Genomic DNA, 16,401 nt, shown 5'->3' on the forward strand with positions numbered 1-16,401 from the left:
TGTTATATTATTAAATATCTGTTTCACATCAGAATGAATGTCGAATGATTGCTGAATGAGTTACTGTCTGAAAATGAGTTGTAAAAAATCATCAATAATCTTTTAGAAGGCGGCTAAACTGAGCAAAATTTTAATGGAGTTTGGCAGGCAGTGATACATGCAGTCACTTAACTCATCATCCAGAGTGTGTATTTTCAGAGCAGTGGGCTTTTGTTTTCAGGATAACAGTTATAAACAGCTGATCAACTTATAGTGGAGGACTTGTCATTTGTTATTGTTGATTGCACATATCTTGCACTACTTAGCAGCTCCTGCAGCCTGCCTGAGCTTCCCTGAGTCTGGGGGAAGAAAGGATGGGGGGAAATAACTTGCTTCAACCATAGATTGTATATTAAATAGGACTTCAGGCTACTTAATGTATAATCAATGGCTCCAACTCCTTATTTGGACTGCAGTGCTCATTTTTTCACATGCAATTGCTACATATAGCCCCTTTAAGTCATTCATCAAGTAAAGCATTTTTCTGCATTTTCTTTTTCTGTTTCTTATTACTGTAAATTGGATATCTTTGGGTTTTGGACCATCGGTGGGACAGACTGAGCAACTCGAAGACATTTTTTCATTATTTCACAATTTTCTGACATTTTATACCAGCAGATGGACCAGCGGGGTTTTCAAATTTCGGATGGCTGAGTGCCAATTTAAGAAGCCAGCATATGATTGAGCGCCGGACAGGAAAACTCATGAACTTGTGATCGGTCTCATTATGGTGTTTAATGCTAAATTCTCTCTGAGCTCCAAGTTTAGCAGTCTGCAGATAAGGCAGATCATCTCGACCCCGTCGATGTCCAACGCATGTATAGTTGATGCATTTTTTTCTGAAACCTCATCTTCTCTTCAACCATTTTCCATGGTGGGCTTTTCATCTCACTTCTCCATTATACTGCCAATTTGACACCAAAATTGCTAACTTTAGCTAACAGCACTACCATTGATGACAGGAAGTAATTTCCACGACACTCACAATGTGCCAGTAGTTGCCATGCAACCAGTATTTTTCTGCAAGTTGTCATTCCTAATATGACAGATACTTGTATGGGGGTGCAGTTTGAAGCAGTAGTTTTGTAGTACTGCGTTAAATGTAGACTGCTGAAAGACAAAGTATTGAAATTGACTGTTTAAAATATAATACATGCATTTCATGTCATGTTCAGGAGCTGCACAGAATGTTTCTGAGAGCCACCATTAATGCTGAATGTTCACTGAATGACTAAGTGTCTGTTTATGATTTGTAAGAAATCATTACTAATCTTGTAGAAAGCGTAGATGTTTCTAACTGATAAACAGAGCAATATGTCAATGGAGTCTGGCTAACTGTGAGACAAATTGTGAGACTGAAGGTCAGATCACATTATTCTGGGCTTCTGCAGCTCCTTAAAAAAGTCTACAACCAATCATTGCAATTTTAGGACTTAAAATGTCTCTAAAACATTAAAGTAAGCAATATATCTCAAATATGATTCTGACTGGTCTTAAAAATTGATTGGATTATTAAGTTGTCGTTACTTTTATAAAGCTGCATTAACTTCGGTCTTAAAAACTGTACTGATTACACTGTTAACTACAAAAGAAAACCAGCATTGTCATAATAACCACAGATTAATTCAAATTGTTTCTCATCTAATATGGGTAAGTGATAGAGTAATTCTTAAACAAAAACACAGGAACATAGTCTGAGATTCAAAATGAGTAGGGTCATCTAATGAAAATCTTGCATGCGAGGGAACAGGTTACATACAGGAGTCTGCAGTGTAAGTGTTCGAAGAAAGAATGTTCACACAGGATTTTTATAATGCAAAATGGACAAAATATAACATTCTTACTAATAGTCTTGTGACAGCAAATGAGTACGGTGTCTTTGTAAACGAAACAACTTATTCTGTTACTCTGTGGTATGTCAGTTTCTCCTTTCAAGGGTGCAGCTTCTTCTTCACATGCTCACACAATCATGTCTATGTACAGCATAGTTATTTCAGTTCATACAGTTCAAACAGTATATAAAGTAAAATCACCATATTTTTCTAACAGTAAGTGCGAGTTTAATGAGATCTGGCTTGAGAACAGTGCATTTAGTGTTTGGTTAAGGCCTGTTGAAAATGATAAAGTTGAAACCTGCTGCATTTGTGCAAAAACAAAACAAAAAAAAACAAAAAAACATTAAAATCAGAAACTTTTTTTCAGCCATTAGTGTCACATTTTAAAACCACTGTAAAAAGCCATCAGCAACTGCCATCACAGAGTATTTTTCCATATTCAAATTGGGAGCATCACCATCATCCAACCCGATGCGCCCAATTTGCACTAACAACATTCAGGGACACTGGGATTTTTCTCCATATCCTTCTTTTGTACCAATATGGACGTGAAATAGGTCTCAAATTGAATTCATAATGGCAAAAAGGCCTTTAAATGTCTCAGTTGAAATCTGCAGAAACTATTTACTTCTAGTGCAAAGGTGGGCGACTGTTTTTCATGGGGAGAGCAAATGAGAAATTGATCAGGCTGCCATGGGCCAGACACAGATTATGTAAGGCTAGTATTTTGTTGACAAGGTCCAACACTTGATGTTTTACAGTGTAGTGTACATGCTGCATACAGGTCACAATAATTGTGGCAGCAAAAGTATAATAACAGCATAAACATGGATATACAGCATTGAGTCAATAATGTGACTGACCCTTTTCAAAATAAAAGTCTGATAACAGTTTAATGTAAGCAAAATGCTATTGACTGTCTTTGCTAGATTTTTAACTTTTGGTATTTCCATGATGGCCTCACGGGCCACATGAAATCTGTCAGTGGGCCACATCTGGCCCCCGGGATGCATTTTGCCCATGTTTGCTCTGGTGGTATCCAAGCGTACAGAGTTTGTTAGTTCTGGTTTATTTGTTCAGATTTTAGGTTGTCCATCTTTGAGATTTTTGTATCTACTACAATATAATGGAGTTTATTTGTGGTTCTTTCAGCATCTAAGAATAACAATTTAAAAATTCAACAACATCTCTGTCTAGTACATGTGGAAGTTAAGGTAAAAAAAAAAAAAAGTCATAGTCCAAATGATGCAAAGTCCAGTTTCTGATTTGCTAAATTAAAACTATGGGACTGAAATTTAAAACTCATTGTGAATTATAATGATTTTGACACACCGTCATTGATGAGTATTTTCATTTTATCATTCTCAACTTTTCATCCCATTTGAACTTTTTTGGCTTCAATAAAAAAAGTTGTCTTTGTTAGTCGGGATAATCCACAGACCGCACTGTGAACTGTTTTCATCAGAACTACTTTGTGCCAAAAAAAAAAGCAAAAACAATCACAGAGTCTGTGAATAATCTTCAATTGCATCCGTGCAACAACAGAAAAATTCATCAGGGAACACTTTTTGCAACAGATGTTCTGTGATATCAGTGATTCAGGCATTTTTATGAGAATTTTATTATGTTTAAGTCTCTTTTTAGTCTCTGCAAAAACTTAACGGCATGTGTCACTGAAATTGCTTTACAGAAAACATGACTGGATTTAAATCCCCTGCTTATTACTAAACACAACACGCAGGGGCAGATATTACCAGATATTACAGACTTTCACAGGCTCGTGTCCTTAAATGTCCTTATTTGCCTCTTGATCCTCTGAATCAGTACACACATACTCACACTCATGTCCTCTTATTTACTGGACTCTTCATGCACCAAAACTGCCAATATCGGATATTGCTTTTAGAGGCAGACACATGGTTAATGCTTTCTGCCCGTTTGTCATTGACAGATTTTTTTTTCACAATATTGTTCCAATGTTCAATTATTGAATCTCCACTGTCTCGCCCACTCTCCTCCTTCATCTGTTATAATTAGGTGTTTGTGAACATAAAAAACCTAATTCCAACACGTTTATGTTTATATATACTTTGTGGCCAAAAGTATGTGGACACCACCATACATATTTTAGGGTTTGAGCTTATGATTCCAGTTAAGACTGATCTTAACGTTACAGCATGAAATTATATTTTAAACAAATGTTTGTTTCCAGTTTTTCTTACCACAGTGAATTCCCACAGGTGGGTGGTTTACCACAAATGTCCACCAACCCATCCTTGTTGTAAAAATAATTATTTGACTTTATTAAAGGATACTGCTAGAGTGTAGCTCCTTTAGGAACAGGACAGTGTATAATGTGTGTGCATAGTGTGCATGGTTGCAGGTAATACAGGCCGAGCAGTCAGAGAGTGATGGTGCTGCTTGCAGAGCAGAGGAAAAGGTTAGCGGTAAGTTATCAATCTGGCAGTAAATATACTGTGTAGCTTACAGTGTGCCAGCTAATAAACACTGCAGTTTCTTGAGACGAAGAAGAAAAGTCTTATTTATTATTTCTTAACTGCTGGAAAAGTGAAAGGGGTTAGCCCTGAATTAGCAGGAAAGGCTAACAATTATGGTACCTTTGTGTCTAGAACCGTGTCTAGAACTTTAGCTCTGGTGAGATCATATTCCTTTGAGAAGGTTTGTACTCCAACCTTAAACTGCTGTGTCTGTTTGGACAATTTATCACGGATGCATAAGGGAGAACTGGACGCAGCATTGGAGGCAGGCCTTCGTTTCTATAAAAGCTGCTCAGTGGTGCATGAAGCCAACGTCTGCGTTTGATCTTCCCCATATTCTGAGCAGCAGAGGCTTCCTTTAGCCTAGCAGCTAACCTCTGCTTTAGCCCTCCACTAATTTGATTGGGGATACAATTATTTGACAGCCACTTCTTTCACAATGTAAGTCTATGGGTAAAAGTCTTTTTAGACTGCAGTGCATCATGAAACATTGTCATTACACTGTTTGGCCAGTGTGTCCAATTGGCTTCAAAACTTGGTGCTCTTTCTGGGGGCTCGGGTATTAGCTGTCCACTGGCAATCCCATGATGCCTTGGGTTGAGTCTTTTGTCCAATCAGAGGTTGTGTTCCTGACTTGTCAACCGGTCAGCACCTGTATTCCTGACTGGGCATATGGTGACAGCTTAAATCTTAAACGACTGACATAAATAAAAGATGGACACTGCAGCTCTACTTCTTCCTGCAGTACAAAAGTCAGAATATCCAAGATATGAGCGCTGCCATCTTGTGCTGGTGACGAGCGGAGCCACAGTCTGGAAATTAGTGATCAGCATTGGAACCACACTTTTGCATTTCTGCCCCCATAGCCGGCCGACTCAATGGCTCAGCTTTCAATCATGGCATAAAGGCCACTTTTTATAGCATCCAAACCAATCAGGAAAGTGGACACTTGATAAGAACTACCTAAAATGACAGAAACCATCTTTGGGAAGAAATTATTTGATGTGTAGTTTGGCCTGTGTCCCACCTGGCCCCATTAGGGAGGCAGGATTTATGACCTGTACTGCAGCCAGCAACCAAGGGGCAATCCAGATGCTCTGGCTTCACTTTTAGGGAGCTCTGATGTTGTCCATTTGTATATGCAGTCTCTGTCTCAAACACATTGCACAATGGAGTAACATGAGTTTGACCAGGCAAAAATTTAAAAAACTAAAATTTGCTGTGGTGATCTTAACCCTGTGGCTTTACATCCCCTACATACATTATTGACTGATTATTGTCTTATTATGCAGGGGTGAGCCATTTCATTAATTATTAAGAGGTGAAAGCATTAATAGGCTACTTGCTTAATACATTTTACAACTAAATGATTTGCCAAACATAAATATTCCATTTTATTGTTCTCTGTAAATCACTTAGTCAGATGCATCTTATAACACAAGACAGTTTTCAGCTGTGACCAGCAGCTGTATAATATGCTTCGTCAGTCGGTACATAAAATTTCCCCACCCATTGGCGGCCACAGTCTTCACCCTAGGAGGCTGAAATTGGCATGGAGATCAAGTGTTTGTGTGTGTGTGTGTGTGTGTGTGTGTGTGTGTGTGTGTGTGTGTGTGTGTGTGTGTGTGTGTGTGTGTGTGTGAAGGTGTTTCTTTGCGTTCATGCCATGTGGCTAAAAGGGGGAAACGTGGAAATGGGAGTTGTCTATCGCAAAAAGGCTCTTAACTTCCAAATGGATCAACAGACTCACACAAGATTTTGTGGAAAGGTTAGTCATGAGCCAAAGGACAGCTGATTACGTGTTCATGTCAACTGGCAAAAACCTGGATTGGCAGTGGGAGTGGCCTACGGCAAAAAGGAGCATAAATTCTAAATGGATTCACATAACATGAACAACCTTCAGTTGTAGACTCTTGTGGAAGGCATCATTGCACTCAGCAGAGTTCCTTTTTCATTAGTGACTTATGGCCGGGCCGCTATTCTTTAGCCACACCCCTTATACAACTCGTTAACTGTTTGTCGTAGACTCCTGTAGGAGGCATAACTGGTCTCAGCAGAGTTGGTTAGCCTATACATTAGCCACGTCCCTTCTTAACTACTTAACTGTTTGTTTTGGGTACTTTTGTTTGCCAGTTCATTCTTCACTGGTAACCAACGACATATATTTGAAGTGGACATAATCACAGCTCCCCAAAAGTAGAGCCAAAGCATCTTGGTTGCCCTCTGGTGGCTGACTGCAGTACCAGTCATAAATCCTGCCTCCAATGTTAATGGGGGAACATGAGCCAAACTAAAACAACAAAGTACACGTCAAATTTTTAAAAAATGCTGGTGGTTGTTCGAGTGGTAATTTTTCTTATCAGTTTGGTTTAAATACTCACTCACAATTGAGTTAGCTCAGCTGCATGGATGGGAGCTCGATACCGCAGCTCCGACGCTGGTCACTACTGCACAGACTCTGGCTCTAATTGACGTCACCAGTGCAAGATTGCAGTGCTTGTATCCGGGTTATTTTGGCTTCAGGAGGAAGTGGAGAAGCGTCGTCCATCTTTATTTCCAGTCACTAATGGTGACGGTCTGTCTTGTCTTTTTTCATGCCCCCTTTCATAACTCATGAACCATTTGTCATGTAGCCTTGCAGCAGGAATTTGCAATGAGGTCCTTTTTTCACTGGTGTGATCACTCCCACTCCTTATACTTTAGCCCCAGAGGTCAAGAGGTTGTGTGTATGTGGCTGGTCGCAGCTATTGTGAATTTGTGCTTGCTAATAGTAAATGTTGAGAATGGGAACTCATTGAATTCGCAAGGCAGAGAGGCAAAGAGTACATACACCAAGAAGAATGTGACCAGAACATGATAAAACGTGGAACTGATCTATTTTGTGGCACAGATCCGATTGGCGTTACCAAAAATGTGACTTGGTATCAGTAGTATCACCCTCACCCCCTACACTAAAGCGATGAAATTATTTTCCCAGTTTGCTGTGGAAGATTTTCACTGGCTCTGACCTCAACACCAACGCTGACTGCACGCCAGGCCTTCCCGCCCAAAATCAGTGCCAAATCTCACTAATGCTGACCAAGAGCAAATCCCCGCAGCCAGGTTCCAAAAATCTGATGGAACCAGAAGAGTGGACGCTGTTACAGCAGCAGATTAATGCCGATGGTTTAAGAGAGAGAAAATCACATATTCTCACATACTTTTGGCAGTGGAGTGAATATTCTAAACTGGCCTCATTTGACCGAAATCCATGGTTTTGGTTTGATTCACCCTCCACTAAAATCGCCCACTCTCCTTCCCTTTTCTCCCACCAGCTCTTCATGCTCTCTCTTTTCCCTCCTTCCTCTTCCTCTCTTCTCGTTTCTCTCCATCTCTCCCACTCTCTTCTTTCTTTCTCTCTACCTCTCCCCGCCGCTCCTGTTCTCCCTCTCTCTCTTATCCCTCCCCCATCTGTGGGAAGCTGCCGTTGTGCGCATGTCGTCGATGAGTCAATTTGTGGAGGCAGTGCACGCACGCACACACACATGCACACACACACAAACACACACACGTATCCTGTCTCCCACGAAGGCATCTGTTTCAGTCTGTCTCTCTGTGAGATGCAGCACCAACAGAGGAGAGAGGGGGAGACAAACAGAGGGAGGGAGGCAGAAGAGAGGAGGGAGGGATAAAGAAAAAAGAGAGGAGAGAGGAAGGAGACACAGAGCAGAGAGGAAAAGAGGAGAGAGCAGAGTGAAATTTTAAAAAAGAGTGAACAGAGAGGAACAAGTGCAGCCAAGACAGAATCTGAAGGAGGAGTAGAGGATGCTGCTGCTGCAGCTGAGTGTCTCTGCCTGACTTCTGAGGAGTTTGGGCTCGGACATGACAGAGATGCAGCATCCAAGTGTCTGAGCATCTTCAGTTTGTGTGTGTGAGAGTGTGTGTGAAGCCATGGCGAGCGCTCAGCCGGGGGTCCACGCGTTGAAACTCCAGCCTCCCTCCGTCTCTCAGACACTGAGGAAAGGAAGCAACTTCATTAAATGGGACGAGGTAAGGACACTGATTTTCTTTAAATACTTAATGCAAAAAACAGGAGCTCAAACCAAAGATCTTTATAATTTTTAGCTTTTTAATTTCATGAAATTTTGGGGTTTATTTTTATTTTTGTAATATATACATGTATTTCGCCAATGTCAGAATGTAGACACTAAATGTGCAACTGAGTTGAATCAAATTGGATTGAGAAAAGGAGAAGGAAGAGGAGGAAATGTTCCATGTAGTCAGATGTGTTTACTCTTCATTTGTTGATTGAGCTTTGGCAGTAAGTACCTGTGGATTAGACGCCAGCAAGATAGAGAGGAGTGTGTATATTTGCGTGTGTGAGTGAAAGGCAATTGTGATCAATTTATCTATTGCCACCTGTTGGTATGGAATGCATTAGTATGCATTTACTGTACTGAGTGTGTCTGTGTGCATTTAAATGTGTATAAAACACACATGTGCAGAAGTGCTCTGATGCTGTCATGTGCACAGTCAAACACATAATTGTAGGTATTTGTGGAGTTGTGTGCATCTGTGTATGTGCGCGCAGTGTGTGTGTTGGTATGCCGAAGTACGGGTCCTGACTATGAGAAACATGCTGTCCGGTTGCCATGGTAACTGGCATGGCTACCACCACCTAAACAGATCTGATGTGTGCGAGAAAGAATGGATGTTTGTTTGGCCGTGTGTGTGTGTGTGTGTGTGTGTGTGTGAATCAATGTATTGAGCCATATAATGTCATGAATCATACTCTTGGAAGAGCTAATCTGATGTACTGTTGAATCTATTTACCATGATTGAACCCAGTGTGTGTGTGTATGTGTGTGTTTTGATATTTGAATCCCTCCAACATGAGCTGAGCTTTATGAAAAATAGAATTGGTTGCTATGCCAACGAGTGATAACCAGGGATCTAGTTAACCATCTTCTGAGCTTTCTTGTGTAGTTTTTATTCCTCTGAATGTAGGCTGCACTGTTATGGGGAAAGCGGCTCAGACAGCAGAATCCATGACCTTTTGAAAACAGGCAAAGACATATACAGAACTTTATGAGCACTGACATGTATACAGATTTTTTAGCACACTGTTTCCTGCAAGAGATCCAGGAGATATTAACAGCTGGTGTCTTAAAGCTGGTCACTGTACTGCATGTTAAATGTGCAGATTTGGATCTAGTTCTCATTTCTAAATAATCCCAAAATTATTTTAAAAACTCCTTTCGCTGATCTATACAGTACAGAAACAGCATTTTAGTAGAATGAGACAAGCTCCCCCTATCCCCTCCAAATATATGACAAAAATGTTTGTTCCAACTGGACTCCCAGGAGTTGTGGTCCGCTGGTGGACACGAGAGACCTGGGCTCCTAGCCTGACGTCATTAGAATAATTCACAGATGCGAATTAGCCAAGACTCTTCATTCAGTTTTTATTCTCAAGGGGTGTTATCAACCTGCAGAGTCTTGACCCTTGACCTACTGCCCCCTGATAGTCAACTAAACCATTAGTTGATGAGAAGAGTCGTAGTCGACCCAGTTTGAATTTATTTGTTAGTTACAGGGGGAAAAAAACACCCCTGCTGCTCCATTCAGGAGCAGCGCCTCGCTGTTCGGATTGCTGCAACACAGACTTTTATCCTGTAACGCTCTACTCACTGTTGCTAACTGTGTTGTAGTTGCCTTTAGCTAGTTAGCTTAGGTAGCAGTCCTAATTGACAGGGGCACAGCCTGATGAAGGCCGGTTTGACAACCAGGAATGCAGAGCAGTAACTTTACGGAACTGATGTACAATGGCTTGACCAGGATGATGACGAAGACAAGGCGGGGACAGAAGGTGTGAAGTAGTTCAGTTCAGTTGATAAGTCAGCGACTATTTGCTTTTATGAAGTTGGAAGTTATTTATTCCATTTCTTCGAACAAAAATTGTGTGAGGTTATACTTTGTTGAAATAAATTAACAAAATGTCCAGTCTCCACGCCTGCTGTTCCAACACATTCATTCATTGCTGTTAGCGTTTAGCAGGCGGCCTGATTTGTGCCCAAAAATATATAATTAAATAATGAAATTAATATCACAAACATGCAATGACTAATTGACTATTGGCTTTAACTAACGACTACCAGTTATGTGGGCTGGTGCTTGGTCTGTTTTCAGATGGGAATGAAATGCCAACATGGTTCTAACTTTAGCTCTTTTATAGCTAAACGATACACTAAACTAAAATAGAGTTTAGAATAGAAAATAGAGTTTTGTGAGTCCAATGCTTTGCAGTAAAAATTGTGTCATGTGTGACTTTTCAAATTTGGACCTGTGGCACTCCTCTGTCAGTCATCGTATCAAACTCGCCCCGTAATAAATAAACAGTTGAGATCCAGGGCTGGTGGAAATTTATCTGAATGGGAGGGTGGCCAGATGTGTCTGCCAGGGCAAATGAAACACAAGCTCACAGTTTCATCTGGGCTCCTCTCCTTTCTCCCTTCAAGTAGTCAGCCCTGTTTTCTGTTAATTATGACAACAGTCATGCCATTACCTTGATGAAAACAAGGTAAAGGTAAACTGACTTTATTTATTACATACACATTCATACAAGTACAACATATATAATGCAAACACCCTCGCCCATGAAATGCTGCATAAATGTTTGTTAATGTCAATCAGTGCTTGTGGTGTAGAGTCAGCAAACATGCATTTTTTTGTTGTCATTATATTATTGTATTAATTTATTGTAATTGCGGTTTGACACTATACGGCGGATTTTGAGTTATATTTGACCCATCAAATTGCTTCATGTTAACTATGAAGTTCCTATGTGTAAAATTTACAGGGATTACAGGGACAAAGCAAATGCTGACTCTATTCATTTTTTCCACAAAATCCCACACACTCATCCTTCAAAGCTCTGTGCCTCAGCTCCACCCCCATCCTTTCCACATTACTTTCCCTCATTAATTTTACCAGACACACTGGATTTTGCCATATCGCTCAGTTTTCTTCCTTGGCAATGCACATTCGCAAATTTGAGGGGTGGAGCACTGAAGGGAGGGGCGTGTTTGTTTGGCTGCTGCCTTTCTCCAAAATGACTCACTCCACCTTTAAAGCTATCAAAACCAACAACTATACTTAAACACTAACATAGTGGACTTTTTACTAAGCTTTACAGAATCATGCATGTTTGCTCCATTGTGTGTGTTCATCTGCATCTAAGTTGCAGTCCAGACTTTTCTATTCCCCTTGAGTTGAAATTATTTTTGAATCGATATTTTTATAGTTTTAGTTCTTGGTGTGGACAGCCTTTAATCTTATGGCCTGTAACCCATATGGCTATCATATTTGCTGCCAAGATATAAAATGAAATAATTTTAGGAATCATATAGTTTAAAGGGACAGTTCACCAAAAACTGAAAACTCATTATCTACTCACCCTCATGCCGATTGAAGGTCGGGTTTAGTTTTTTGGTCCACAAAACACTGCTGGAGTTTCACAGGACAGCAGCATTGCAGAATCTTCTTAACAATGGAAGTGAATCGTGACCAGAAAACAACTTGGAAAAAAGAACATATAATACCCCCACGCTGTTATTTTCACCATGTTTGAACCTAAATCTTCACTGTAGATCCTTAGCTTTGAGCCATGTTCACATGCACATGCACACTGTCTGAACTGGGTGTGTGTGGTGTGACGGTGTGCAAACAGCATGTCGGGACTTCAGGATACTTGGATCATGCCAGATGAGCAGTATGGAGGCATTTAATGTTTTTTCCAGTTGTTTCTTATGTGAGAAAACTGGTCACCATACGCTTAAAGTGTTTGAGAGATTCTGCAACACTGTTCTCCAGCCGTGTTTTGCTGACTAACAAAATAAACCCGACCCTCAATCGGCATGAGGGTGAGCAAATAATGACTGAATTTTCATTTTTGGGTGAACTATCCCTTTAACCCAGTTTGTCCTGTAAGTAATAACTTGTGCAAACCCAGAACATCAGGACAGCTGCACTGCCTGATTCCACCTGCAGCCAATTACGAACTGTCATGGTGGGTTACTATGGCAACTGGGACAATAGTTGGATGTCATGACAACTGAACAGACCAACTTTAGTCTGTAACATGAAAGAGTTACACGGTGTCCAAATCAGCCCCTTGTTCACTCACTCAATGTTCCCTGTTTGATAAGCACATTAAAAGTTGACTCCAGCCTGAGCAGGAAAATGAGATTCTGGACATTTATGAATCATCACCACTGACAGGTGTAGAGTTGCATAATTGTCTTTTCTTCCAAAATGACAGCAACAAATGAACAGTGACCCATTAATTATGAGATGAGTTTTTAGCATAAAGTATTCCTTTCAGTGTTATTTTTTTTTTTTGTTAGATTGTATGAATTCTTGATTACATCATATCGTGCAGAAACTCTTTGCTACTTGCAAGCTGTTTGCTGCTGTGGTGATTTTCTGGCTGTTTTTACTGGTTCCACCTGTCTTTCTTTTTAGGATCTGTCTACCGTGACTCCAGTGACTCTACACGTGGATTCACATGGATTTTACCTCTACTGGACCGACCAAAACAAGGTTGAGCACACATGCACTCAGATACATAGGCTGTCTTGAATCCGCTCTACATGTAGGTCTATACTGATGAGGAACAAATTTAGCTTCATACTAGGAGAAAAAATTAATTAAGCCCAAATTTGACTCATCAATATTCCATTAAGTCATCAGATTTGGGACTTGGGTCAGTTCTGAGTCAACTCATGTAGTAGTTGAAATATACCTTGTACCTCACACTCTTATTTTATTTTCTATATTTTACATTAAACTGGGCCAAATATTCTATGAATAATTTTTCAGAGGAAGTCAGATCTGTTACTGAAACCAGCAATTTGGGACTTTTGCACAAATTAATGTCTGTTATATTCAAGCCCTTGCCAAACAGGTTCACACAGAGCTGATAAAGCCTATTATCATAAAGTAAAACTGTCCGTATTTTGAAATATACTAGTGTGTGTGGTGTGTAGAGCTGAAGGGGGAAGCAACAGTATGCCAGAGCCTATGGCAGAAAAAATATAGGCCTGCTTCATTCGCTTACGTTGACTTTGTGTAATTACGCTCATTGCCTGAAGGGGGAGACAAAAGTTCCACATTGCAGGTATATATATATATATATATATATATATATATATATATATATATATATATATATATATATATAATTATTATTATTATTATTGTGCACCTATTTAAAGCTACTATAAGGGACTTTTATATTTTGTTGTTTTTGGAAGCCCTTGTGGACAAAAGCCATTGTGTTTCCACAATAATAATCACAAAATCTAACAACAAAAAGAAAATACAAAAAAAAATACTATTTTTTGTACTTTTGAGTGGTAACATGTAGATACAAACTTGTTTCATCTGATTTCAAGGGAACTCTGACCCGGTGGCAGCCATTAAGAACACTATATAGAAATAGACAATCTTCTTGTGGATGGTCTTGTTAACTTTTGTAGGTCATATAGAGGCATCAGAAATAAATTAAGGGTGTTTCATAACCAGTTAAAGACTCATTGTAGTAGCTTTAACTATATATGACCAAAAAAAATACATTTTTTTTTTTTGTGCATCAAAATCCAATCATGTTTTGTTCCTATAAGATAAAATACGACATTTGCTTACATAGGCTTGAGCCAACCACTTTCAGTAATATCATGACATGCACACATCAATCAGTTTTCAACTTGTGGCAGCACAGAGCTGAGAGCCATTAGTTAGATAGCTAGCAACAGCATGGTACGATGGGGTAAGTTAGGTTGTGAATCACACATTTTTCAACGTTTAAATCAAAATTCCTCCCAAGCTTCTTTCCCGCCTGCCTATGCTGGATCACTCAGAAATGTGTCACGATATGCAAGCTAGATACTCTCAGAACGCTGTTTCATCTGGACTTGAAGTGAAAGTACTAATATCACAAAGTATGTAAGTATAATCAGGAAAATGTACTTGTGTATTCTGCATTAAAATGTACTGAAAGTTCTCAATGCAGAAATATGGCCACAGTTACTGTTATACTACTACATATTATATTATTAGATTATAATTAGTATGAACTGTATATCATTGCTGTCGGCAAAAACCTCCATATTTTGACTTTATTTTCATAATTCAATGCTTTTGGTCACCCTTTATGTCTGTCCATGGGTTTTACAAATATTTAACTGATGAAAAGAGTTGCGAACTTTGACTAAGCAGCAATCAATGAGTTTAAAAACCCAGGGTTTTTTCATTTTCTGAAAAGAAACAGTTTTGGACATAGTTTTGGAGGTTTTAGCCGGACAGCAAAGATATGATATACATGATATAAAAAATGAATTTTGTTGTATTATTTCTTACATAATTATTGTGTTAAGTTTGATCATTATTTTCAGAGCATTCGTTGTGCATTTTTTCATAGATGACAATATATGTTAAAGGGAAACTTCCTTTTTACATCTGGCTCAAACTCTGTCATACTGGCAAACATGTATATAGTATGTGTTTGTACTGTACATGTAAATATGCTATAAAATACTTAAAACTGTGCCAATGGATCTAATATGAAAGCTGTAGAAACAACTCGATAGGCATTGCAAAGAGCAGTGCATATAGACACCATGAGTTCATCGATTGTCACACATGCACACAAACATGCACACACACTTTCTCACCAGGTGGGCTTAAAGCCTTAGCGGGAAACAGGATGAAGCATTTACCTCCTAGATAACAGCTCACTCTGTGTGTCTGTGTGTGTGTTTTGTTTAGGAGACAGAGTTATTGGACCTGACCCTTGTAAAAGATGTCAGAACGGGGAGAAGCACCAAAACACCCAAGGTACTCGACTTCACCTTTCACCCTTCATGTGTCAAGTCAGTGCTATCTCTGACGCCCACGTCAGCTCTCCCTGTAGAGACCTCTTTACTGCTGCATCTCTGTGACCTCGCTGTGACCTCTCGCTCCATGTTTGCTCCTCTTATGCCTTATATTTAAATCATGCTGTTTTCAGTATTGTGCTTGTATTATCTCTTGCACCATGTATTTTTCTTTTATAGTCCATCTCTTCTCTACAACTAATCCCTCTCTAATTTTCTACCTTTATTTATATTTCTCTACTATCATATTTTGTATTTAATCCTTTTATGTGCTGTCATTATGTTTGATCTTTCGAGAGGTAGTCTTGAAAATTGTGTATACCGCTTGAGTGCTCTATAAATAAATAATGTGAAATATACTGCATATTGTTCACTGGCAGTGGGTCAGTGGTTCTAAAATGATTTTAAATCATGATTAACGTGCCGGCTTCACAAATCTCCAATAATCTCCTCCCTCTTTCCCTCCACTAACTCTGCATTTATTTTGTCACCCAGACATTGAAATCACATTTTAACGTTTGCCTTAGCAGAAGAAAAGCTCCTTGAAATCTGGAGGATTCCTCCTCGCTAAGTCTCTACAGTTTGAGCAGAGGAGGGAATTAAACTTATTGTGAATGCACCCAAATTCTTAAAAAATACACAAGGTCAAACATGAAACTGTAAAGGATTATACTGTGTGTGTGCATATGTATGGTCTGTTTTAATTTCATTATTGAATAAAAGCAAATATGACAAGTTTATGATTAAATTACTACTTTTATTTATGATTATATTTGGAGCATTAGTATATATATAGTGTATATATTATATTATATTGGATCAGAGGTTCCCAGTAGTCTTGGGCATTATGGATAGTGCAGGACCTATGTGCATTCCAAAACCTGACACATTGTCGGTTTGCAGGGGATCTGCAGATTTTCTGCATGAAATGGCACGTGTCCCTTGTGCCAAGTTAAACTGACAGCTTCTTCAGCCAAGAAACAAAATGCCACATGTACCATTAGCAAGGTAAACAACACGGTTTTTGTGAGATGAGTAGAAGGCAACACACACACCGCTTGCCTGGTATATTTTATGGTGCAAGGAATAAAAGCCCCTGAAAATCCATTTCAAAGG

General features: G+C 39.4%; 1 protein-coding gene across 1 annotated transcript in view; it reads left to right on the forward strand.

Moving 5' to 3' along the window:
- Window positions 1-8,055: 8,055 nt before the first annotated feature.
- plcb1 (phospholipase C beta 1) overlaps window positions 8,056-16,401 on the forward strand; it is a 46,926-nt gene continuing 38,580 nt past the window's right edge. Inside the window, exons 1-3 of the mRNA XM_084735734.1 lie at window positions 8,056-8,401; window positions 12,875-12,952; window positions 15,179-15,247. Of these exons, the coding sequence (XP_084591860.1) occupies window positions 8,303-8,401; window positions 12,875-12,952; window positions 15,179-15,247 (246 nt within the window). The 5' untranslated portion in view covers window positions 8,056-8,302. The remainder of the gene's footprint in view (window positions 8,402-12,874; window positions 12,953-15,178; window positions 15,248-16,401) is intronic.

This window comes from Lutjanus erythropterus, chromosome 14 (genome assembly GCF_056507025.1).
Source record: "Lutjanus erythropterus isolate fLutEry1 chromosome 14, fLutEry1.hap2, whole genome shotgun sequence".
Lineage (NCBI taxonomy): Eukaryota > Metazoa > Chordata > Actinopteri > Lutjaniformes > Lutjanidae > Lutjanus > Lutjanus erythropterus.